The sequence below is a fragment of the Camelus dromedarius genome, chromosome X (assembly GCF_036321535.1).
Source record: "Camelus dromedarius isolate mCamDro1 chromosome X, mCamDro1.pat, whole genome shotgun sequence".
In the NCBI taxonomy this organism is placed as follows: Eukaryota; Metazoa; Chordata; class Mammalia; order Artiodactyla; family Camelidae; genus Camelus; species Camelus dromedarius.
Window position 1 is genome coordinate 2,235,906 of NC_087472.1, and position 24,004 is coordinate 2,259,909.

The window sequence follows — 24,004 nt, forward strand, 5'->3', positions numbered from 1 at the left end:
GCAGGACAGCCCACACCTAGGATAGTCTAGGAGCCGCAGTCACATCGGGAAGTTGGTGAAAGGTCTCCTAAGTCCCATAGGGCAAATAAAAATAGGGCGAGGGGGTGGGGGTCCGGGAGAGAGCACCCAAGTGTAAGTGCCCAGCGCCAGGGCAGTTCGGGGCTTTGGGAAGCTGGGGGGGAGGTCCTTCTGTGGGAGGTGATGGTAATGAAGCTGGGTGGTGGCGGCAGGCAGACGTGCAGACGGCGCTTGTTAGTGGTGAGAGGAACGTGTCAGGTGGGAGATTGCTCTGAGAAGTCCCTCTGGGATCGTGGATACATCTCCTGGGCGAGGGGGGAAGGTGTACTTTGTTCAGGGATGCTTAGAGACCTGGTTATCCTGCCTGAGCTGCTAGGACACTCAGAATGCTCCAACTGCAGGGAGGAGTGGCGTTTGACGTGGCTCACAGTGTACTCCGTCCTGGCATATATAGTTGAAGAGGTTTGGTAACCGCCCCAAACTTGGGGTAGGATTTACTGGGGTGTGTTCTTGGAAACGGTCTGCTGGACACTTACACTGATGGGTCAGCTCCCCTCGATGGTCAGAATCCAAAGCCATAGATGAGGAATGGTCCTGGACATCGCAGGGAGGAAACACCCACCGAGGCTGAATTCCAAACAGGGAATCCACCTCCGGCCCTCCCGACAGCCCTGGGAGACCCCCGGGCACGGGGTCCGGATGTGACGGGCGCTGATGCCCCCTCCCTGGGGGGTGAGAGAGGTGAGGGCCTGGGTGAGGGAGGCCGGCTTCAGGTCTGCACAGGGAAGGAGCCCAGCGCTGCCAGGAGTCAAGGTAGAACCGTGTGGAGGGACTCGGGTTGCAGGGAATCCAGGTCGGTTCTGCTGTCAGCCCTGGGAGACCGCAGGCAGGGTTGCGGGGATCAGTGCCCCAACCCCCACCCCCGCTTCCCTCTCGGGGGTCCTGGCTGTGGAGGGGCCTGGGTCCAAGGGGAGCAAACTGAGGTGGGCAGAGGGAGGGGCCCAGGCCCAGCCTGGAGCCCAGGTGAGGAGCAGAGGGAAGGCTGAGGGACCCCCGGGGAATCCATCTCAGCGCCTGGCGTCCACAGTCCTGGGAAGCCCTGGGCTTGGTGGCCTGCTGTGAGTCCACAGACGCCCCTGGGGGTCTCTGGGCAGTGAGGGCCTTGGTGTGAAGGTGTGGGCTCGGCTCAACAAGGGGGCGTCCCAGGACCCGCCGGGGCTCAAGGTGAGGACCCTGACGGAGGACAGCATGGGCCCCACAGATCCCCGCCCCTGCTGTCAGCCCTGGGAGGGCCTGGGTGGGATGAGCACTCGTGGGGCCCTGACTTCCTCACACCCGGGTCTCCGAGGGACGGGGGTCCTGCGATGAGGGGCGGGGCCTCGGGTGGCCAGAGGCTAGACGACACGACGCCTAAGTGACGACCCTGAGGGAAAACTGAGGGGACCCCGAACCCGGAAAAGAGGCCATCCCACAGAAAGGGGCCCTTGCTATCAGCTGTCCGGAGGCCCGAGGGCAGGACAGGCCCCCGTGTTGTGTCGTGACTGCGGCACCCTGGTCTCACAGAGACCGGGGACTTCGTGTGAGATGAGGGGGGGACCCTCAGATCTGCAGAGCAGAGAATCCCAGGTCCCACTGGGAGTGAAGGTGACGACCGCGAGCGAGCAGTGAGGGACCCTGGACCCCAAAACACAGTCGGTCCTGGGAGGCCATAGGTCGGAATAAGCACCGGCGGCATTTCCCGCCATCCGGGTCTCGGAGGGACTGGGGTCCTGGGATGAGGGGCGGGGCTTCGGGGGTTCCAAGGGGAGGCTACATGCCGCCTGAGTCAAAGTGAGGACCCCGAGGGAGAACGGAGGGATCCTGGACCCCAAGACAGTGTTGGACCTTGGAGGCCTAGGGGCAGGGTGACCACCGGTGCCATTTCCCGACATCCGGGTCTCGGAGGGACTGGGGTCCTGGGTTGAGGGGCGGGGCCTCGGGGGTTCCAAGGGGAGGCTTCATGCCGCCTGAGTCAAAGTGAGGACCCCGAGGGAGAACGGAGGGATCCTGGACCCCAAAACAGTGTTGGACCTTGGAGGCCTAGGGGCAGGGTGACCACCAGTGGCATTTCCCGACATCCGGGTCTCGGAGGGACTGGGGTCCTGGGTTGAGGGGCGGGGATTGGGGTGGCCAGAGGGGAGACCACATGCTGCCTGAGTCAAGGTGAGGACCCCGAGGGAGAACGGACGGATCTTGCACCCCGGGACAGTGTTGGACCTTGGAAGCCTTGGGGCAGGGTGACCACCTGTGGCGTTTCCTGCCATCCGGGTCTCGGAGGGACTGGGGTCCTGGGATGAGGGGCGGGGCCTCGGGGGCTCCAAGGGGAGGCTACATGCCGCCTGAGTCAAAGTGAGGACCCTCAAGCAGGAAGGTGGGGCCCCTGAACCCAGAAAAGTGGCCATCCCACAGAGAGTCGCCCTTGCTTTAAGCTGTCGGGCGGCCCGAGGGGACGACAGGCCCACGTGGTTTGTCCTGACTTCCGCATTCGAGTCTCAGACAGACTGGAGACATAGTGAAAGGGAGGGGGCTCAGGTCTGCGGAGGAGAGAATCTCAGGGCCGCCTGGGAGTGAAGGTGACAACCGCGAGTTTGCATTCAGGGACCCTGGACCCCAGAACAGAGTCAGTCCTGGGAGGCCATGGGGCGGGAGGACCTCGGGCAGCAGTTCCTGAAATGCGGGTCTCAGAGGGACTGGGGTCTTGGTATGACGGGCGGGGCCTCAGGTGGGCTGAGAGGGGAATCCCAGGTCCTGCCAGGAGTCAAGGTGACCCCGAGGGAGGAGTGAGGGACCCGAGATCCCAGAACAGAGGGGACGCAACCGATCCTGCCCCTGCTGTCAGCCCTGGGAGGCCTCAATGCGGGATGAGCACACGTGGTGTGTCCTGACTTCGGCATCCAGGGCTCAGAGAGACCGGGGACCTACTATCAGGATGGGGCCCTCAGGTGGTTGCAGAGCAGAATCCCAGGTCCCGCTTGGAGTCCCGGTGAGGACCCTGAGTTAGCGCGGACAGGACCTCCCACCCTAGAAGAGTGGGAACCTGCCAGAGCCCAGGCCTCCTGCCAGCACGCGGGTCCAGGGCTGTGCCACAGTGTAGATCCGAGGTCTCCCCTCCTTTCTCTCCCAGGGGCTCCAGACACCGGGAAGGCCTAGGTCTGAGACACGTGTTCTCGGGTCACAGAGCACAGGAGGCTGGCAGTGCCAGGACTGAAGGTGAGGTGTGGGCCCTGAGTGTGTACCCGGGGCTCCCGGAACAGAGGGGACCCCGCGAGGCCAACGTCCACTCCACACACCCCGTGTTGCCCCCAGAACCTCGGGCTGTGCCGGCTGCACCCTGAGGAGCCGCCTCACTTCCCCCATCAGGTTCACAGACGACCGTCCACCAGGAGGAGAGCCCCTGTGAGGCCGAGGGCACCCCTGAAGAGGAGACCTGTAAGTAGCCTTTGTCAGAGCCCCCCACGGTGGGTTTCTCAGCCCGGGCCACTGACACTCCCTTTCTTCCCCAGGCCCGTGGGTCCCCATCTGTCACCCCTGCCCTCGCTGCTCTCAGCTGCCCGACACCACTCACCGTGCCTCCCGTTCAGATGCGTGACCTCCACCACACTGAAGCCGACTTTCACGACCCAAGAGAGGCTGAGGATTCCGAGGATGAGCAGGACATTTGGGTTGAGGAGGAGGAGGGCGCATCCCCGTTGTCTCCCTCCTCCTCCTCCTCCTCCTCCTCCTCCTCCTTCTCCTCCTCGTCTTCCTACTCAGTCCTGTTCCTGGGCAGTGGCGAGGAGGTGGCTGATTCTGGGACACCCAGTCCCGCGCAGAGCCCTCAGGGTGTCTGCCCCTCCCCCACAGCCGTGGCAGCCCCTCCCTGGAGCCAGTCGGAAGACAATGGCCTCAGAAGCCAAGGTGAGGAGGGGCCCAGCACCGGGCAGGACCCGGCAGATGCCGAGTCCCGGCTCCACGATGCATTACATTTGATGATGGTTGACCTGATGGGCTTCCTGCTCCACAAGTACCGCACAAAGCAGCCGACCTCAAAAGAGGAAATGCTGAATGCGGTCCTCAGAGATGACCAGGACCACTTCCCTGCGGTCTTGAGCCAAGCCTCTGAGTGTCTGCAGCTGGTCTTTGGGGTGGATGTGAAGGAGGTGGACCCCAGGGAGCACTTGTATGTCCTGGTCCCCACCCTGGGCCTCACCTACGATGGCATGCAGGACGATGGGCAGAGCATTCCCAAGACTGGCCTCCTGCTGATACTTCTGGGTGTGATTGTCCTGGAGGGCGACTTTGCTCCTGAGGAGGCAGTCTGGGGAGCACTTAGCAAGATGGGGCTGTGTGCTGGGAGGGAGCACTTCATCTATGGGGAGCCCAGGGAGCTCATCACCAACGTGTGGGTGCGGGAGGGGTACGTGGAGTACCGGCAGGTGGCCAACAGCGATCCCGCTCGCCACGAGTTCCTGTGGGGTCCCCGGGCCTACACGGAGACCAGCAAGCTGCAAGTCCTGGAACATTTCCTCAGGATCAATAGAAGGGGTCCCAGTTCTTTCCCGTCCCTGTCTGAAGAGCGAGTGAGTGATGAGGAAGAGGGGGCCTGAGCCAGACTTGCAGCTGGGCTCCTTCTAGGCCCCTGTCCGGCAGCTTCTCCTGCCGGGCAGGAAGTGAGGCTGACTCTTCACTGTGTGTCTGAGGAGCAAGGAGTCAGCATCCTAAGTAGTGAGGGCCCGGGCCAGTGGGGGGGACACGGTGTACAGCATCTCTGGGCTCCTGTTCTCTACAATGATATGGAAGTTCATCTTCATTTCCTTTAGTGATGTTTCAGATGTTATTCGTTTTAATAAATATCAATATACTTTATTTTATTATACAGTCTTTTTAAAGATTACATTTTATTTACAGTTATGAGAAAATATCGGTTATATACGCCTTGTTCTGCAATACATTCTTGAACCTTCCTTACACCCAATAGTTTGTACTTCCCACTCCCTCACCCCTATATTGCCCCTTGCCCCTCACCCCTCCCCACTGGTAATCACTAGTTTGTTCTCTATGAGCCTGCTTCTTCTTTGTTATACTCACTAGTTTGTTGTATTTTTTAGAGTCCACATATAAATTGATATCATACAGTATTTGTCTTTCTCTGTCTGATTTATTTCACTTAGCATAATGTCCTCCAAGTCCATCCATCTTGCTGCAAACGGCAAAATTTTGTTTTTTATGGCTGAGTAGTATTCCGGGGTGTGTGTGTGTGTGTGTGTGTGTCTGTGTGTCTGTGTGTCTGTGTGTGTGTGTCCATTCATCTGCTGATGGACATTTAGGTTCCTTCCACATCTTGGCAATTGTAGATAACACTGCTATGAATATTGGGTGCGTGTATCTTTTCAAATTAGTATCTGGTTTTTTTTTTTGTTTTTGAGATGTATACCCAGGAATGGAATTGCTGGGTCACTTGGTAGTTCTAGTTTTAGTTTTTTGAGAAACGGCATACTGTTTTCCAGAGTGGTCACACCAATTTACATCCCCACCAACAGTGTAGGAGGGATCCCTTCTCTCCACATCTTCGCCAACATTTGCTATTTGCGTTCCTTTTGAAGGTAGCCATTCTGACAGGTATAAGGTGATATGTCATTGTGGTTTTGATTTGCATTTCCCTGATGGTTAATTATACTGAGCATCTTTTCACGTGCCTGCTGGCCACCTGCATTTCCTCTTTGGACAAATGTCTATTGTGGTGTTCTGCCCGTTTTTAGTTGGGTCATTTGTTTTTTTGATGTTGAATTGTATGAGCTGTTTATATATGGTGGTTATTGCTCCCTTGTCAGTTGTAAAGTTTGCAAATATTTTCTCCCCTTCAGTAGGTTGTTGTTTTAATTTAGTCAGTGGGTTCCCTTGCTGTGCAGAAGCTTTTAAGTATAATTAGGTCCCCGCTGTTTATTTTTCCTTTTATTTCCTTTGTTTTTGGACATGGATCCAAAAAGTTATTGCTGTAATTTATGTCAGAGAGTGTTCTGCCTATGTTTTCCTCTAGGAGTATTATAGTATCCAGTCTTAAATGTAGATCTTTAATCTATTTTGAGTTTATTTTTGTATATGGTGTTAGAGAATGTTCTAAGTTCATTGTTTGACAGGTAGCTGTCCAGTTTTCCCAGAGCCACTTATTGAAGAGACTGTCTTTTCTCCATTCAATATCCTTGCTTCCTTTGTCGTACATTAATTGACGGTAAGTGTGTGGGTTTACTTCTCGCCTCTCTATCCTGTTCCATTGATCTGTGTGTCTGGGGGCCAGAACCGCACTGTTTTGATTACTACAGCTTTGTAGTATAGTCTAACGTCAGGGAGTATGATTTCTCCAGCTCTGTTCTTCATTCCCAAGATTGTTTTAGCTATTGGGGTTCTTTTCTTTTTCCAGACACTTTTTTAAATTATTTGTTCTGGTTCTGAGAAAAATGCCATTGTTATTTTGACAGGGATTGCTTTGAATCTGTAGATTGCCTTGGGTAGTATGGTCACTGGGTTGTTTGGTCAACAACACTGATTCTTCCAATCCAAGAACACGGTATATCTTTCCATCTGTTGGTGTCATCTTCAGCTTCTTGCATCAGTGTCTTGTAGTTATTGGAGTACAGGTCTTTGGTCTCCTTAGCTAGGTTTATTACTAGATTATTTATTCTCTTTGATGTGATGGTAAATGGGATTGTTTCCTTAATTTCTCTTTCTGGTACTCCTTTGTTAGTGTATAAGATGCAACAGATTTCTGTATATTAATAATAATATTAAATAAGCTTCAGTATCTTAGTTTGTGAATGATATTGATTATACACGTACTGGTACTTAGGCAGCCCAAGACTGAGTTTTGCTATTTTGTAAAACAAATTGGGAAAGTTTCCATCATACTGTGTCATGCCAAAGTAGGTAACACCGCATCGGAATAGAAATTTACTTGGAAATGTGAGAGTGATCAGCACTAAAATCGGTGGGGTCAAGAAAGAGAGAAGTAAAAGTAAACGATAGGTAATTATTGGCTCCTTATCCCTTTTCTTCTGTCAGTCTATAAAATTATAATTATGTGTGTATAACCTGGATTTGTCTGGCTTAGTTAAGAAAGTAGGAGAAAATCAACCTGGATCAGTAGGATCCCTGCTCACCATCTCAGTTCATCCGCAGACGTTCACCGAGCCTCTCCTCTCTGGAGGGCTCGGTGTTAGCAGTGGGGACACTCGGAAAAGCAGGACAGCCCACACCTAGGATAGTCTAGGAGCCGCAGTCACATCGGGAAGTTGGTGAAAGGTCTCCTAAGTCCCATAGGGCAAATAAAAATAGGGCGAGGGGGTGGGGGTCCGGGAGAGAGCACCCAAGTGTAAGTGCCCAGCGCCAGGGCAGTTCGGGGCTTTGGGAAGCTGGGGGGGAGGTCCTTCTGTGGGAGGTGATGGTAATGAAGCTGGGTGGTGGCGGCAGGCAGACGTGCAGACGGCGCTTGTTAGTGGTGAGAGGAACGTGTCAGGTGGGAGATTGCTCTGAGAAGTCCCTCTGGGATCGTGGATACATCTCCTGGGCGAGGGGGGAAGGTGTACTTTGTTCAGGGATGCTTAGAGACCTGGTTATCCTGCCTGAGCTGCTAGGACACTCAGAATGCTCCAACTGCAGGGAGGAGTGGCGTTTGACGTGGCTCACAGTGTACTCCGTCCTGGCATATATAGTTGAAGAGGTTTGGTAACCGCCCCAAACTTGGGGTAGGATTTACTGGGGTGTGTTCTTGGAAACGGTCTGCTGGACACTTACACTGATGGGTCAGCTCCCCTCGATGGTCAGAATCCAAAGCCATAGATGAGGAATGGTCCTGGACATCGCAGGGAGGAAACACCCACCGAGGCTGAATTCCAAACAGGGAATCCACCTCCGGCCCTCCCGACAGCCCTGGGAGACCCCCGGGCACGGGGTCCGGATGTGACGGGCGCTGATGCCCCCTCCCTGGGGGGTGAGAGAGGTGAGGGCCTGGGTGAGGGAGGCCGGCTTCAGGTCTGCACAGGGAAGGAGCCCAGCGCTGCCAGGAGTCAAGGTAGAACCGTGTGGAGGGACTCGGGTTGCAGGGAATCCAGGTCGGTTCTGCTGTCAGCCCTGGGAGACCGCAGGCAGGGTGGCGGAGATCAGTGCCCCAACCCCCACCCCCGCTTCCCTCTCGGGGGTCCTGGCTGTGGAGGGGCCTGGGTCCAAGGGGAGCAAACTGAGGTGGGCAGAGGGAGGGGCCCAGGCCCAGCCTGGAGCCCAGGTGAGGAGCAGAGGGAAGGCTGAGGGACCCCCGGGGAATCCATCTCAGCGCCTGGCGTCCACAGTCCTGGGAAGCCCTGGGCTTGGTGGCCTGCTGTGAGTCCACAGACGCCCCTGGGGGTCTCTGGGCAGTGAGGGCCTTGGTGTGAAGGTGTGGGCTCGGCTCAACAAGGGGGCGTCCCAGGACCCGCCGGGGCTCAAGGTGAGGACCCTGACGGAGGACAGCATGGGCCCCACAGATCCCCGCCCCTGCTGTCAGCCCTGGGAGGGCCTGGGTGGGATGAGCACTCGTGGGGCCCTGACTTCCTCACACCCGGGTCTCCGAGGGACGGGGGTCCTGCGATGAGGGGCGGGGCCTCGGGTGGCCAGAGGCTAGACGACACGACGCCTAAGTGACGACCCTGAGGGAAAACTGAGGGGACCCCGAACCCGGAAAAGAGGCCATCCCACAGAAAGGGGCCCTTGCTATCAGCTGTCCGGAGGCCCGAGGGCAGGACAGGCCCCCGTGTTGTGTCGTGACTGCGGCACCCTGGTCTCACAGAGACCGGGGACTTCGTGTGAGATGAGGGGGGGACCCTCAGATCTGCAGAGGAGAGAATCCCAGGTCCCACTGGGAGTGAAGGTGACGACCGCGAGCGAGCAGTGAGGGACCCTGGACCCCAAAACACAGTCGGTACTGGGAGGCCATAGGTCGGAATAATCACTGGCGGCATTTCCCGCCATCCGGGTCTCGGAGGGACTGGGGTCCTGGGATGAGGGGCGGGGCTTCGGGGGTTCCAAGGGGAGGCTACATGCCGCCTGAGTCAAAGTGAGGACCCCGAGGGAGAACGGAGGGATCCTGGACCCCAAGACAGTGTTGGACCTTGGAGGCCTAGGGGCAGGGTGACCACCGGTGCCATTTCCCGACATCCGGGTCTCGGAGGGACTGGGGTCCTGGGTTGAGGGGCGGGGCTTCGGGGGTTCCAAGGGGAGGCTACATGCCGCCTGAGTCAAAGTGAGGACCCCGAGGGAGAACGGAGGGATCCTGGACCCCAAAACAGTGTTGGACCTTGGAGGCCTAGGGGCAGGGTGACCACCAGTGGCATTTCCCGACATCCGGGTCTCGGAGGGACTGGGGTCCTGGGTTGAGGGGCGGGGATTGGGGTGGCCAGAGGGGAGACCACATGCTGCCTGAGTCAAGGTGAGGACCCCGAGGGAGAACGGACGGATCTTGCACCCCGGGACAGTGTTGGACCTTGGAGGCCTTGGGGCAGGGTGACCACCTGTGGCGTTTCCTGCCATCCGGGTCTCGGAGGGACTGGGGTCCTGGGATGAGGGGCGGGGCCTCGGGGGCTCCAAGGGGAGGCTACATGCCGCCTGAGTCAAAGTGAGGACCCTCAAGCAGGAAGGAGGGGCCCCTGAACCCAGAAAAGTGGCCATCCCACAGAGAGTCGCCCTTGCTTTAAGCTGTCCGGCGGCCCGAGGGGACGACAGGCCCACGTGGTTTTTCCTGACTTCCGCATTCCAGTCTCAGACAGACTGGAGACATAGTGAAAGGGAGGGGGCCTCAGGTCTGCGGAGGAGAGAATCTCAGGGCCGCCTGGGAGTGAAGGTGACAACCGCGAGTTTGCATTCAGGGACCCTGGACCCCAGAACAGAGTCAGTCCTGGGAGGCCATGGGGCGGGAGGACCTCGGGCAGCAGTTCCTGAAATGCGGGTCTCAGAGGGACTGGGGTCTTGGTATGACGGGCGGGGCCTCAGGTGGGCTGAGAGGGGAATCCCAGGTCCTGCCAGGAGTCAAGGTGACCCCGAGGGAGGAGTGAGGGACCCGAGATCCCAGAACAGAGGGGACGCAACCGATCCTGCCCCTGCTGTCAGCCCTGGGAGGCCTCAATGCGGGATGAGCACACGTGGTGTGTTCTGACTTCGGCATCCAGGGCACAGAGAGACCGGGGACCTACTATCAGGATGGGGCCCTCAGGTGGTTGCAGAGCAGAATCCCAGGTCCCGCTTGGAGTCCCGGTGAGGACCCTGAGTTAGCGCGGACAGGACCTCCCACCCTAGAAGAGTGGGAACCTGCCAGAGCCCAGGCCTCCTGCCAGCACGCGGGTCCAGGGCTGTGCCACAGTGTAGATCCGAGGTCTCCCCTCCTTTCTCTCCCAGGGGCTCCAGACACCGGGAAGGCCTAGGTCTGAGACACGTGTTCTCGGGTCACAGAGCACAGGAGGCTGGCAGTGCCAGGACTGAAGGTGAGGTGTGGGCCCTGAGTGTGTACCCGGGGGCTCCCGGAACAGAGGGGACCCCGCGAGGCCAACGTCCACTCAACACACCCCGTGTTGCCCCCAGAACCTCGGGCTGTGCCGGCTGCACCCTGAGGAGCCGCCTCACTTCCCCCGTCAGGTTCACAGACGACCGTCCACCAGGAGGAGAGCCCCTGTGAGGCCGAGGGCACCCCTGAAGAGGAGACCTGTAAGTAGCCTTTGTCAGAGCCCCCCACGGTGGGTTTCTCAGCCCGGGCCACTGACACTCCCTTTCTTCCCCAGGCCCGTGGGTCCCCATCTGTCACCCCTGCCCTCGCTGCTCTCAGCTGCCCGACACCACTCACCGTGCCTCCCGTTCAGATGCGTGACCTCCACCACACTGAAGCCGACTTTCACGACCCAAGAGAGGCTGAGGATTCCGAGGATGAGCAGGACATTTGGGTTGAGGAGGAGGAGGGCGCATCCCCGTTGTCTCCCTCCTCCTCCTCCTCCTCCTTCTCCTCCTCGTCTTCCTACTCAGTCCTGTTCCTGGGCAGTGGCGAGGAGGTGGCTGATTCTGGGACACCCAGTCCCGCGCAGAGCCCTCAGGGTGTCTGCCCCTCCCCCACAGCCGTGGCAGCCCCTCCCTGGAGCCAGTCGGAAGACAATGGCCTCAGAAGCCAAGGTGAGGAGGGGCCCAGCACCGGGCAGGACCCGGCAGATGCCGAGTCCCGGCTCCACGATGCATTACATTTGATGATGGTTGACCTGATGGGCTTCCTGCTCCACAAGTACCGCACAAAGCAGCCGACCTCAAAAGAGGAAATGCTGAATGCGGTCCTCAGAGATGACCAGGACCACTTCCCTGCGGTCTTGAGCCAAGCCTCTGAGTGTCTGCAGCTGGTCTTTGGGGTGGATGTGAAGGAGGTGGACCCCAGGGAGCACTTGTATGTCCTGGTCCCCACCCTGGGCCTCACCTACGATGGCATGCAGGACGATGGGCAGAGCATTCCCAAGACTGGCCTCCTGCTGATACTTCTGGGTGTGATTGTCCTGGAGGGCGACTTTGCTCCTGAGGAGGCAGTCTGGGGAGCACTTAGCAAGATGGGGCTGTGTGCTGGGAGGGAGCACTTCATCTATGGGGAGCCCAGGGAGCTCATCACCAACGTGTGGGTGCGGGAGGGGTACGTGGAGTACCGGCAGGTGGCCAACAGCGATCCCGCTCGCCACGAGTTCCTGTGGGGTCCCCGGGCCTACACGGAGACCAGCAAGCTGCAAGTCCTGGAACATTTCCTCAGGATCAATAGAAGGGGTCCCAGTTCTTTCCCGTCCCTGTCTGAAGAGCGAGTGAGTGATGAGGAAGAGGGGGCCTGAGCCAGACTTGCAGCTGGGCTCCTTCTAGGCCCCTGTCCGGCAGCTTCTCCTGCCGGGCAGGAAGTGAGGCTGACTCTTCACTGTGTGTCTGAGGAGCAAGGAGTCAGCATCCTAAGTAGTGAGGGCCCGGGCCAGTGGGGGGGACACGGTGTACAGCATCTCTGGGCTCCTGTTCTCTACAATGATATGGAAGTTCATCTTCATTTCCTTTAGTGATGTTTCAGATGTTATTCGTTTTAATAAATATCAATATACTTTATTTTATTATACAGTCTTTTTAAAGATTACATTTTATTTACAGTTATGAGAAAATATCGGTTATATACGCCTTGTTCTGCAATACATTCTTGAACCTTCCTTACACCCAATAGTTTGTACTTCCCACTCCCTCACCCCTATATTGCCCCTTGCCCCTCACCCCTCCCCACTGGTAATCACTAGTTTGTTCTCTATGAGCCTGCTTCTTCTTTGTTATACTCACTAGTTTGTTGTATTTTTTAGAGTCCACATATAAATTGATATCATACAGTATTTGTCTTTCTCTGTCTGATTTATTTCACTTAGCATAATGTCCTCCAAGTCCATCCATCTTGCTGCAAACGGCAAAATTTTGTTTTTTATGGCTGAGTAGTATTCCGGGGTGTGTGTGTGTGTGTGTGTGTGTCTGTGTGTCTGTGTGTCTGTGTGTGTGTGTCCATTCATCTGCTGATGGACATTTAGGTTCCTTCCACATCTTGGCAATTGTAGATAACACTGCTATGAATATTGGGTGCGTGTATCTTTTCAAATTAGTATCTGGTTTTTTTTTTTGTTTTTGAGATGTATACCCAGGAATGGAATTGCTGGGTCACTTGGTAGTTCTAGTTTTAGTTTTTTGAGAAACGGCATACTGTTTTCCAGAGTGGTCACACCAATTTACATCCCCACCAACAGTGTAGGAGGGATCCCTTCTCTCCACATCTTCGCCAACATTTGCTATTTGCGTTCCTTTTGAAGGTAGCCATTCTGACAGGTATAAGGTGATATGTCATTGTGGTTTTGATTTGCATTTCCCTGATGGTTAATTATACTGAGCATCTTTTCACGTGCCTGCTGGCCACCTGCATTTCCTCTTTGGACAAATGTCTATTGTGGTGTTCTGCCCGTTTTTAGTTGGGTCATTTGTTTTTTTGATGTTGAATTGTATGAGCTGTTTATATATGGTGGTTATTGCTCCCTTGTCAGTTGTAAAGTTTGCAAATATTTTCTCCCCTTCAGTAGGTTGTTGTTTTAATTTAGTCAGTGGGTTCCCTTGCTGTGCAGAAGCTTTTAAGTATAATTAGGTCCCCGCTGTTTATTTTTCCTTTTATTTCCTTTGTTTTAGGACATGGATCCAAAAAGTTATTGCTGTAATTTATGTCAGAGAGTGTTCTGCCTATGTTTTCCTCTAGGAGTATTATAGTATCCAGTCTTAAATGTAGATCTTTAATCTATTTTGAGTTTATTTTTGTATATGGTGTTAGAGAATGTTCTAAGTTCATTGTTTGACAGGTAGCTGTCCAGTTTTCCCAGAGCCACTTATTGAAGAGACTGTCTTTTCTCCATTCAATATCCTTGCTTCCTTTGTCGTACATTAATTGACGGTAAGTGTGTGGGTTTACTTCTCGCCTCTCTATCCTGTTCCATTGATCTGTGTGTCTGGGGGCCAGAACCGCACTGTTTTGATTACTACAGCTTTGTAGTATAGTCTAACGTCAGGGAGTATGATTTCTCCAGCTCTGTTCTTCATTCCCAAGATTGTTTTAGCTATTGGGGTTCTTTTCTTTTTCCAGACACTTTTTTAAATTATTTGTTCTGGTTCTGAGAAAAATGCCATTGTTATTTTGACAGGGATTGCTTTGAATCTGTAGATTGCCTTGGGTAGTATGGTCACTGGGTTGTTTGGTCAACAACACTGATTCTTCCAATCCAAGAACACGGTATATCTTTCCATCTGTTGGTGTCATCTTCAGCTTCTTGCATCAGTGTCTTGTAGTTATTGGAGTACAGGTCTTTGGTCTCCTTAGCTAGGTTTATTACTAGATTATTTATTCTCTTTGATGTGATGGTAAATGGGATTGTTTCCTTAATTTCTCTTTCTGGTACTCCTTTGTTAGTGTATAAGATGCAACAGATTTCTGTATATTAATAATAATATTAAATAAGCTTCAGTATCTTAGTTTGTGAATGATATTGATTATACACGTACTGGTACTTAGGCAGCCCAAGACTGAGTTTTGCTATTTTGTAAAACAAATTGGGAAAGTTTCCATCATACTGTGTCATGCCAAAGTAGGTAACACCGCATCGGAATAGAAATTTACTTGGAAATGTGAGAGTGATCAGCACTAAAATCGGTGGGGTCAAGAAAGAGAGAAGTAAAAGTAAACGATAGGTAATTATTGGCTCCTTATCCCTTTTCTTCTGTCAGTCTATAAAATTATAATTATGTGTGTATAACCTGGATTTGTCTGGCTTAGTTAAGAAAGTAGGAGAAAATCAACCTGGATCAGTAGGATCCCTGCTCACCATCTCAGTTCATCCGCAGACGTTCACCGAGCCTCTCCTCTCTGGAGGGCTCGGTGTTAGCAGTGGGGACACTCGGAAAAGCAGGACAGCCCACACCTAGGATAGTCTAGGAGCCGCAGTCACATCGGGAAGTTGGTGAAAGGTCTCCTAAGTCCCATAGGGCAAATAAAAATAGGGCGAGGGGGTGGGGGTCCGGGAGAGAGCACCCAAGTGTAAGTGCCCAGCGCCAGGGCAGTTCGGGGCTTTGGGAAGCTGGGGGGGAGGTCCTTCTGTGGGAGGTGATGGTAATGAAGCTGGGTGGTGGCGGCAGGCAGACGTGCAGACGGCGCTTGTTAGTGGTGAGAGGAACGTGTCAGGTGGGAGATTGCTCTGAGAAGTCCCTCTGGGATCGTGGATACATCTCCTGGGCGAGGGGGGAAGGTGTACTTTGTTCAGGGATGCTTAGAGACCTGGTTATCCTGCCTGAGCTGCTAGGACACTCAGAATGCTCCAACTGCAGGGAGGAGTGGCGTTTGACGTGGCTCACAGTGTACTCCGTCCTGGCATATATAGTTGAAGAGGTTTGGTAACCGCCCCAAACTTGGGGTAGGATTTACTGGGGTGTGTTCTTGGAAACGGTCTGCTGGACACTTACACTGATGGGTCAGCTCCCCTCGATGGTCAGAATCCAAAGCCATAGATGAGGAATGGTCCTGGACATCGCAGGGAGGAAACACCCACCGAGGCTGAATTCCAAACAGGGAATCCACCTCCGGCCCTCCCGACAGCCCTGGGAGACCCCCGGGCACGGGGTCCGGATGTGACGGGCGCTGATGCCCCCTCCCTGGGGGGTGAGAGAGGTGAGGGCCTGGGTGAGGGAGGCCGGCTTCAGGTCTGCACAGGGAAGGAGCCCAGCGCTGCCAGGAGTCAAGGTAGAACCGTGTGGAGGGACTCGGGTTGCAGGGAATCCAGGTCGGTTCTGCTGACAGCCCTGGGAGACCGCAGGCAGGGTGGCGGAGATCAGTGCCCCAACCCCCACCCCCGCTTCCCTCTCGGGGGTCCTGGCTGTGGAGGGGCCTGGGTCCAAGGGGAGCAAACTGAGGTGGGCAGAGGGAGGGGCCCAGGCCCAGCCTGGAGCCCAGGTGAGGAGCAGAGGGAAGGCTGAGGGACCCCCGGGGAATCCATCTCAGCGCCTGGCGTCCACAGTCCTGGGAAGCCCTGGGCTTGGTGGCCTGCTGTGAGTCCACAGACGCCCCTGGGGGTCTCTGGGCAGTGAGGGCCTTGGTGTGAAGGTGTGGGCTCGGCTCAACAAGGGGGCGTCCCAGGACCCGCCGGGGCTCAAGGTGAGGACCCTGACGGAGGACAGCATGGGCCCCACAGATCCCCGCCCCTGCTGTCAGCCCTGGGAGGGCCTGGGTGGGATGAGCACTCGTGGGGCCCTGACTTCCTCACACCCGGGTCTCCGAGGGACGGGGGTCCTGCGATGAGGGGCGGGGCCTCGGGTGGCCAGAGGCTAGACGACACGACGCCTAAGTGACGACCCTGAGGGAAAACTGAGGGGACCCCGAACCCGGAAAAGAGGCCATCCCACAGAAAGGGGCCCTTGCTATCAGCTGTCCGGAGGCCCGAGGGCAGGACAGGCCCCCGTGTTGTGTCGTGACTGCGGCACCCTGGTCTCACAGAGACCGGGGACTTCGTGTGAGATGAGGGGGGGACCCTCAGATCTGCAGAGGAGAGAATCCCAGGTCCCACTGGGAGTGAAGGTGACGACCGCGAGCGAGCAGTGAGGGACCCTGGACCCCAAAACACAGTCGGTCCTGGGAGGCCATAGGTCGGAATAATCACTGGCGGCATTTCCCGCCATCCGGGTCTCGGAGGGACTGGGGTCCTGGGATGAGGGGCGGGGCTTCGGGGGTTCCAAGGGGAGGCTACATGCCGCCTGAGTCAAAGTGAGGACCCCGAGGGAGAACGGAGGGATCCTGGACCCCAAGACAGTGTTGGACCTTGGAGGCCTAGGGGCAGGGTGACCACCGGTGCCATTTCCCGACATCCGGGTCTCGGAGGGACTGGGGTCCTGGGTTGAGGGGCGGGGCTTCGGGGGTTCCAAGGGGAGGCTACATGCCGCCTGAGTCAAAGTGAGGACCCCGAGGGAGAACGGAGGGATCCTGGACCCCAAAACAGTGTTGGACCTTGGAGGCCTAGGGGCAGGGTGACCACCAGTGGCATTTCCTGCCATCCGGGTCTCGGAGGGACTGGGGTCCTGGGTTGAGGGGCGGGGATTGGGGTGGCCTGAGGGGAGACCACATGCTGCCTGAGTCAAGGTGAGGACCCCGAGGGAGAACGGACGGATCTTGCACCCCGGGACAGTGTTGGACCTTGGAGGCCTTGGGGCAGGGTGACCACCTGTGGCGTTTCCTGCCATCCGGGTCTCGGAGGGACTGGGGTCCTGGGATGAGGGGCGGGGCCTCGGGGTCTCCAAGGGGAGGCTACATGCCGCCTGAGTCAAAGTGAGGACCCCGAGGGAGAACGGAGGGATCCTGGACCCCAAGACAGTTTTGGACCTTGGAGGCCTTGGGGCAGGGTGACCACCTGTGGCGTTTCCTGCTATCCGGGTCTCGGAGGGACTGGGGTCATGGGATGAGGGGCGGGGCCTCGGGGGCTCCAAGGGGAGGCTACATGCCGCCTGAGTGAAAGTGAGGACCCTCAAGCAGGAAGGAGGGGCCCCTGAACCCAGAAAAGTGGCCATCCCACAGAGAGTCGCCCTTGCTTTCAGCTGTCCGGCGGCCCGAGGGGACGACAGGCCCACGTGGTTTGTCCTGACTTCCGCATTCGAGTCTCAGACAGACTGGAGACATAGTGAAAGGGAGGGGGCCTCAGGTCTGCGGAGGAGAGAATCTCAGGGCCGCCTGGAAGTGAAGGTGACAACCGCGAGTTTGCATTCAGGGACCCTGGACCCCAGAACAGAGTCAGTCCTGGGAGGCCATGGGGCGGGAGGACCTCGGGCAGCAGTTCCTGAAATGCGGGTCTCAGAGGGACTGGGGTCTTGGTATGACGGGCGGGGCCTCAGGTGGGCTGAGAGGGGAATCCCAGGTCCTGCCAGGAGTCAAGGTGACCCCGAGGGAGGAGTGAGGGACCCGAGATCCCAGAACAGAGGGGACGCAACCGATCCTGCCCCTGCTGTCAGCCCTGGGAGGCCTCAATGCGGGATGAGCACACGTGGTGTGTCCTGACTTCGGCATCCAGGGCTCAGAGAGACCGGGGACCTACTATCAGGATGGGGCCCTCAGGTGGTTGCAGAGCAGAATCCCAGGTCCCGCCTGGAGTCCCGGTGAGGACCCTGAGTTAGCGCGGACAGGACCTCCCACCCTAGAAGAGTGGGAACCTGCCAGAGCCCAGGCCTCCTGCCAGCACGCGGGTCCAGGGCTGTGCCACAGTGTAGATCCGAGGTCTCCCCTCCTTTCTCTCCCAGGGGCTCCAGACACCGGGAAGGCCTAGGTCTGAGACACGTGTTCTCGGGTCACAGAGCACAGGAGGCTGGCAGTGCCAGGACTGAAGGTGAGGTGTGGGCCCTGAGTGTGTACCCGGGGGCTCCCGGAACAGAGGGGACCCCGCGAGGCCAACGTCCACTCAACACACCCCGTGTTGCCCCCAGAACCTCGGGCTGTGCCGCCTGCACCCTGAGGAGCCGCCTCACTTCCCCCGTCAGGTTCACAGACGACCGTCCACCAGGAGGAGAGCCCCTGTGAGGCCGAGGGCACCCCTGAAGAGGAGACCTGTAAGTAGCCTTTGTCAGAGCCCCCCACGGTGGGTTTCTCAGCCCGGGCCACTGACACTCCCTTTCTTCCCCAGGCCCGTGGGTCCCCATCTGTCACCCCTGCCCTCGCTGCTCTCAGCTGCCCGACACCACTCACCGTGCCTCCCGTTCAGATGCGTGACCTCCACCACACTGAAGCCGACTTTCACGACCCAAGAGAGGCTGAGGATTCCGAGGATGAGCAGGACATTTGGGTTGAGGAGGAGGAGGGCGCATCCCCGTTGTCTCCCTCCTCCTCCTCCTCCTCCTTCTCCTCCTCGTCTTCCTACTCAGTCCTGTTCCTGGGCAGTGGCGAGGAGGTGGCTGATTCTGGGACACCCAGTCCCGCGCAGAGCCCTCAGGGTGTCTGCCCCTCCCCCACAGCCGTGGCAGCCCCTCCCTGGAGCCAGTCGGAAGACAATGGCCTCAGAAGCCAAGGTGAGGAGGGGCCCAGCACCGGGCAGGACCCGGCAGATGCCGAGTCCCGGCTCCACGATGCATTACATTTGATGATGGTTGACCTGATGGGCTTCCTGCTCCACAAGTACCGCACAAAGCAGCCGACCTCAAAAGAGGAAATGCTGAATGCGGTCCTCAGAGATGACCAGGACCACTTCCCTGCGGTCTTGAGCCAAGCCTCTGAGTGTCTGCAGCTGGTCTTTGGGGTGGATGTGAAGGAGGTGGACCCCAGGGAGCACTTGTATGTCCTGGTCCCCACCCTGGGCCTCACCTACGATGGCATGCAGGACGATGGGCAGAGCATTCCCAAGACTGGCCTCCTGCTGATACTTCTGGGTGTGATTGTCCTGGAGGGCGACTTTGCTCCTGAGGAGGCAGTCTGGGGAGCACTTAGCAAGATGGGGCTGTGTGCTGGGAGGGAGCACTTCATCTATGGGGAGCCCAGGGAGCTCATCACCAACGTGTGGGTGCGGGAGGGGTACGTGGAGTACCGGCAGGTGGCCAACAGCGATCCCGCTCGCCACGAGTTCCTGTGGGGTCCCCGGGCCTACACGGAGACCAGCAAGCTGCAAGTCCTGGAACATTTCCTCAGGATCAATAGAAGGGGTCCCAGTTCTTTCCCGTCCCTGTCTGAAGAGCGAGTGAGTGATGAGGAAGAGGGGGCCTGAGCCAGACTTGCAGCTGGGCTCCTTCTAGGCCCCTGTCCGGCAGCTTCTCCTGCCGGGCAGGAAGTGAGGCTGACTCTTCACTGTGTGTCTGAGGAGCAAGGAGTCAGCATCCTAAGTAGTGAGGGCCCGGGCCAGTGGGGGGGACACGGTGTACAGAATCTCTGGGCTCCTGTTCTCTACAATGATATGGAAGTTCATCTTCATTTCCTTTAGTGATGTTTCAGATGTTATTCGTTTTAATAAATATCAATATACTTTATTTTATTATACAGTCTTTTTAAAGATTACATTTTATTTACAGTTATGAGAAAATATCGGTTATATACGCCTTGTTCTGCAATACATTCTTGAACCTTCCTTACACCCAATAGTTTGTACTTCCCACTCCCTCACCCCTATATTGCCCCTTGCCCCTCACCCCTCCCCACTGGTAATCACTAGTTTGTTCTCTATGAGCCTGCTTCTTCTTTGTTATACTCACTAGTTTGTTGTATTTTTTAGAGTCCACATATAAATTGATATCATACAGTATTTGTCTTTCTCTGTCTGATTTATTTCACTTAGCATAATGTCCTCCAAGTCCATCCATCTTGCTGCAAACGGCAAAATTTTGTTTTTTATGGCTGAGTAGTATTCCGGGGTGTGTGTGTGTGTGTGTGTGTGTGTGTGTCTGTGTGTCTGTGTGTGTGTGTGTCCATTCATCTGCTGATGGACATTTAGGTTCCTTCCACATCTTGGCAATTGTAGATAACACTGCTATGAATATTGGGTGCGTGTATCTTTTCAAATTAGTATCTGGTTTTTTTTTTTTTTTTTGAGATGTATACCCAGGAATGGAATTGCTGGGTCACTTGGTAGTTCTAGTTTTAGTTTTTTGAGAAACGGCATACTGTTTTCCAGAGTGGTCACACCAATTTACATCCCCACCAACAGTGTAGGAGGGATCCCTTCTCTCCACATCTTCGCCAACATTTGCTATTTGCGTTCCTTTTGAAGGTAGCCATTCTGACAGGTATAAGGTGATATGTCATTGTGGTTTTGATTTGCATTTCCCTGATGGTTAATTATACTGAGCATCTTTTCACGTGCCTGCTGGCCACCTGCATTTCCTCTTTGGACAAATGTCTATTGTGTTGTTCTGCCCGTTTTTAGTTGGGTCATTTGTTTTTTTGATGTTGAATTGTATGAGCTGTTTATATATGGTGGTTATTGCTCCCTTGTCAGTTGTAAAGTTTGCAAATATTTTCTCCCCTTCAGTAGGTTGTTGTTTTAATTTAGTCAGTGGGTTCCCTTGCTGTGCGGAAGGTTTTAAGTATAATTAGGTCCCCGCTGTTTATTTTTCCTTTTATTTCCTTTGTTTTTGGACATGGATCCAAAAAGTTATTGCTGTAATTTATGTCAGAGAGTGTTCTGCCTATGTTTTCCTCTAGGAGTATTATAGTATCCAGTCTTAAATGTAGATCTTTAATCTATTTTGAGTTTATTTTTGTATATGGTGTTAGAGAATGTTCTAAGTTCATTGTTTGACAGGTAGCTGTCCAGTTTTCCCAGAGCCACTTATTGAAGAGACTGTCTTTTCTCCATTCAATATCCTTGCTTCCTTTGTCGTACATTAATTGACGGTAAGTGTGTGGGTTTACTTCTCGCCTCTCTATCCTGTTCCATTGATCTGTGTGTCTGTTTGGGGGCCAGAACCGCACTGTTTTGATTACTACAGCTTTGTAGTATAGTCTAACGTCAGGGAGCATGATTTCTCCAGCTCTGTTCTTCATTCCCAAGATTGTTTTAGCTATTGGGGTTCTTTTCTTTTTCCAGACACTTTTTTAAATTATTTGTTCTGGTTCTGAGAATAATGCCATTGTTATTTTGACAGGGATTGCTTTGAATCTGTAGATTGCCTTGGGTAGTATGGTCACTGGGTTGTTTGGTCAACAACACTGATTCTTCCAATCCAAGAACACGGTATATCTTTCCATCTGTTGGTGTCATCTTCAGCTTCTTGCATCAGTGTCTTGTAGTTATTGGAGTACAGGTCTTTGGTCTCCTTAGCTAGGTTTATTACTAGATTATTTATTCTCTTTGATGTGATGGTAAATGGGATTGTTTCCTTAATTTCTCTTTCTGGTACTCCTTTGTTAGTGTATAAGATGCAACAGATTTCTGTATATTAATAATAATATTAAATAAGCTTCAGTATCTTAGTTTGTGAATGATATTGATTATACACGTACTGGTACTTAGGCAGCCCAAGACTGAGTTTTGCTATTTTGTAAAACAAATTGGGAAAGTTTCCATCATACTGTGTCATGCCAAAGTAGGTAACACCGCATCGGAATAGAAATTTACTTGGAAATGTGAGAGTGATCAGCACTAAAATCGGTGGGGTCAAGAAAGAGAGAAGTAAAAGTAAACGATAGGTAATTATTGGCTCCTTATCCCTTTTCTTCTGTCAGTCTATAAAATTATAATTATGTGTGTATAACCTGGATTTGTCTGGCTTAGTTAAGAAAGTAGGAGAAAATCAACCTGGATCAGTAGGATCCCTGCTCACCATCTCAGTTCATCCGCAGACGTTCACCGAGCCTCTGCTCTCTGGAGGGCTCGGTGTTAGCAGTGGGGACACTCGGAAAAGCAGGACAGCCCACACCTAGGATAGTCTAGGAGCCGCAGTCACATCGGGAAGTTGGTGAAAGGTCTCCTAAGTCCCATAGGGCAAATAAAAATAGGGCGAGGGGGTGGGGGTCCGGGAGAGAGCACCCAAGTGTAAGTGCCCAGCGCCAGGGCAGTTCGGGGCTTTGGGAAGCTGGGGGGGAGGTCCTTCTGTGGGAGGTGATGGTAATGAAGCTGGGTGGTGGCGGCAGGCAGACGTGCAGACGGCGCTTGTTAGTGGTGAGAGGAACGTGTCAGGTGGGAGATTGCTCTGAGAAGTCCCTCTGGGATCGTGGATACATCTCCTGGGCGAGGGGGGAAGGTGTACTTTGTTCAGGGATGCTTAGAGACCTGGTTATCCTGCCTGAGCTGCTAGGACACTTAGAATGCTCCAACTGCAGGGAGGAGTGGCGTTTGACGTGGCTCACAGTGTACTCCGTCCTGGCATATATAGTTGAAGAGGTTTGGTAACCGCCCCAAACTTGGGGTAGGATTTACTGGGGTGTGTTCTTGGAAACGGTCTGCTGGACACTTACACTGATGGGTCAGCTCCCCTCGATGGTCAGAATCCAAAGCCATAGATGAGGAATGGTCCTGGACATCGCAGGGAGGAAACACCCACCGAGGCTGAATTCCAAACAGGGAATCCACCTCCGGCCCTCCCGACAGCCCTGGGAGACCCCCGGGCACGGGGTCCGGATGTGACGGGCGCTGATGCCCCCTCCCTGGGGGGTGAGAGAGGTGAGGGCCTGGGTGAGGGAGGCCGGCTTCAGGTCTGCACAGGGAAGGAGCCCAGCGCTGCCAGGAGTCAAGGTAGAACCGTGTGGAGGGACTCGGGTTGCAGGGAATCCAGGTCGGTTCTGCTGTCAGCCCTGGGAGACCGCAGGCAGGGTGGCGGAGATCAGTGCCCCAACCCCCACCCCCGCTTCCCTCTCGGGGGTCCTGGCTGTGGAGGGGCCTGGGTCCAAGGGGAGCAAACTGAGGTGGGCAGAGGGAGGGGCCCAGGCCCAGCCTGGAGCCCAGGTGAGGAGCAGAGGGAAGGCTGAGGGACCCCCGGGGAATCCATCTCAGCGCCTGGCGTCCACAGTCCTGGGAAGCCCTGGGCTTGGTGGCCTGCTGTGAGTCCACAGACGCCCCTGGGGGTCTCTGGGCAGTGAGGGCCTTGGTGTGAAGGTGTGGGCTCGGCTCAACAAGGGGGCGTCCCAGGACCCGCCGGGGCTCAAGGTGAGGACCCTGACGGAGGACAGCATGGGCCCCACAGATCCCCGCCCCTGCTGTCAGCCCTGGGAGGGCCTGGGTGGGATGAGCACTCGTGGGGCCCTGACTTCCTCACACCCGGGTCTCCGAGGGACGGGGGTCCTGCGATGAGGGGCGGGGCCTCGGGTGGCCAGAGGCTAGACGACACGACGCCTAAGTGACGACCCTGAGGGAAAACTGAGGGGACCCCGAACCCGGAAAAGAGGCCATCCCACAGAAAGGGGCCCTTGCTATCAGCTGTCCGGAGGCCCGAGGGCAGGACAGGCCCCCGTGTTGTGTCGTGACTGCGGCACCCTGGTCTCACAGAGACCGGGGACTTCGTGTGAGATGAGGGGGGGACCCTCAGATCTGCAGAGCAGAGAATCCCAGGTCCCACTGGGAGTGAAGGTGACGACCGCGAGCGAGCAGTGAGGGACCCTGGACCCCAAAACACAGTCGGTCCTGGGAGGCCATAGGTCGGAATAAGCACCGGCGGCATTTCCCGCCATCCGGGTCTCGGAGGGACTGGGGTCCTGGGATGAGGGGCGGGGCTTCGGGGGTTCCAAGGGGAGGCTACATGCCGCCTGAGTCAAAGTGAGGACCCCGAGGGAGAACGGAGGGATCCTGGACCCCAAGACAGTGTTGGACCTTGGAGGCCTAGGGGCAGGGTGACCACCGGTGGCATTTCCCGACATCCGGGTCTCGGAGGGACTGGGGTCCTGGGTTGAGGGGCGGGGATTGGGGTGGCCAGAGGGGAGACCACATGCTGC

At 55.6% G+C, this 24,004-nt stretch overlaps 3 protein-coding genes across 3 annotated transcripts; all 3 read left to right on the forward strand.

The window, feature by feature from the left end:
* The first annotated feature begins 3,421 nt into the window (after positions 1 to 3,421).
* On the forward strand, positions 3,422 to 5,212 carry LOC135320286 (melanoma-associated antigen 8-like). The gene has a single exon (XM_064483332.1). It carries the CDS (start codon positions 3,639 to 3,641, stop codon positions 4,641 to 4,643), a length of 1,005 nt encoding a protein of 334 aa, XP_064339402.1. The 5' UTR covers positions 3,422 to 3,638; the 3' UTR covers positions 4,644 to 5,212.
* Positions 5,213 to 10,768: 5,556 nt separating this feature from the next.
* Positions 10,769 to 12,472, forward strand: LOC135320288 (melanoma-associated antigen 8-like). The gene has a single exon (XM_064483369.1). It carries the CDS (start codon positions 10,911 to 10,913, stop codon positions 11,901 to 11,903), a length of 993 nt encoding a protein of 330 aa, XP_064339439.1. The 5' UTR covers positions 10,769 to 10,910; the 3' UTR covers positions 11,904 to 12,472.
* Positions 12,473 to 18,214: 5,742 nt separating this feature from the next.
* LOC135320115 (melanoma-associated antigen 8-like) lies at positions 18,215 to 19,460 on the forward strand. Its single transcript, XM_064482711.1, has one exon. The coding sequence runs from the start codon at positions 18,357 to 18,359 to the stop codon at positions 19,347 to 19,349; it is 993 nt and encodes a 330-aa protein (XP_064338781.1). The 5' UTR covers positions 18,215 to 18,356; the 3' UTR covers positions 19,350 to 19,460.
* Positions 19,461 to 24,004: the final 4,544 nt, after the last annotated feature.

Bases quoted from the DNA above. Each gene is read 5' to 3' on its own strand.
- LOC135320288 (XM_064483369.1), top strand. From the start codon at position 10,911: ATGCGTGACCTCCACCACACTGAAGCCGACTTTCACGACCCAAGAGAG.
- LOC135320115 (XM_064482711.1), top strand. From the start codon at position 18,357: ATGCGTGACCTCCACCACACTGAAGCCGACTTTCACGACCCAAGAGAG.
- LOC135320286 (XM_064483332.1), top strand. From the start codon at position 3,639: ATGCGTGACCTCCACCACACTGAAGCCGACTTTCACGACCCAAGAGAG.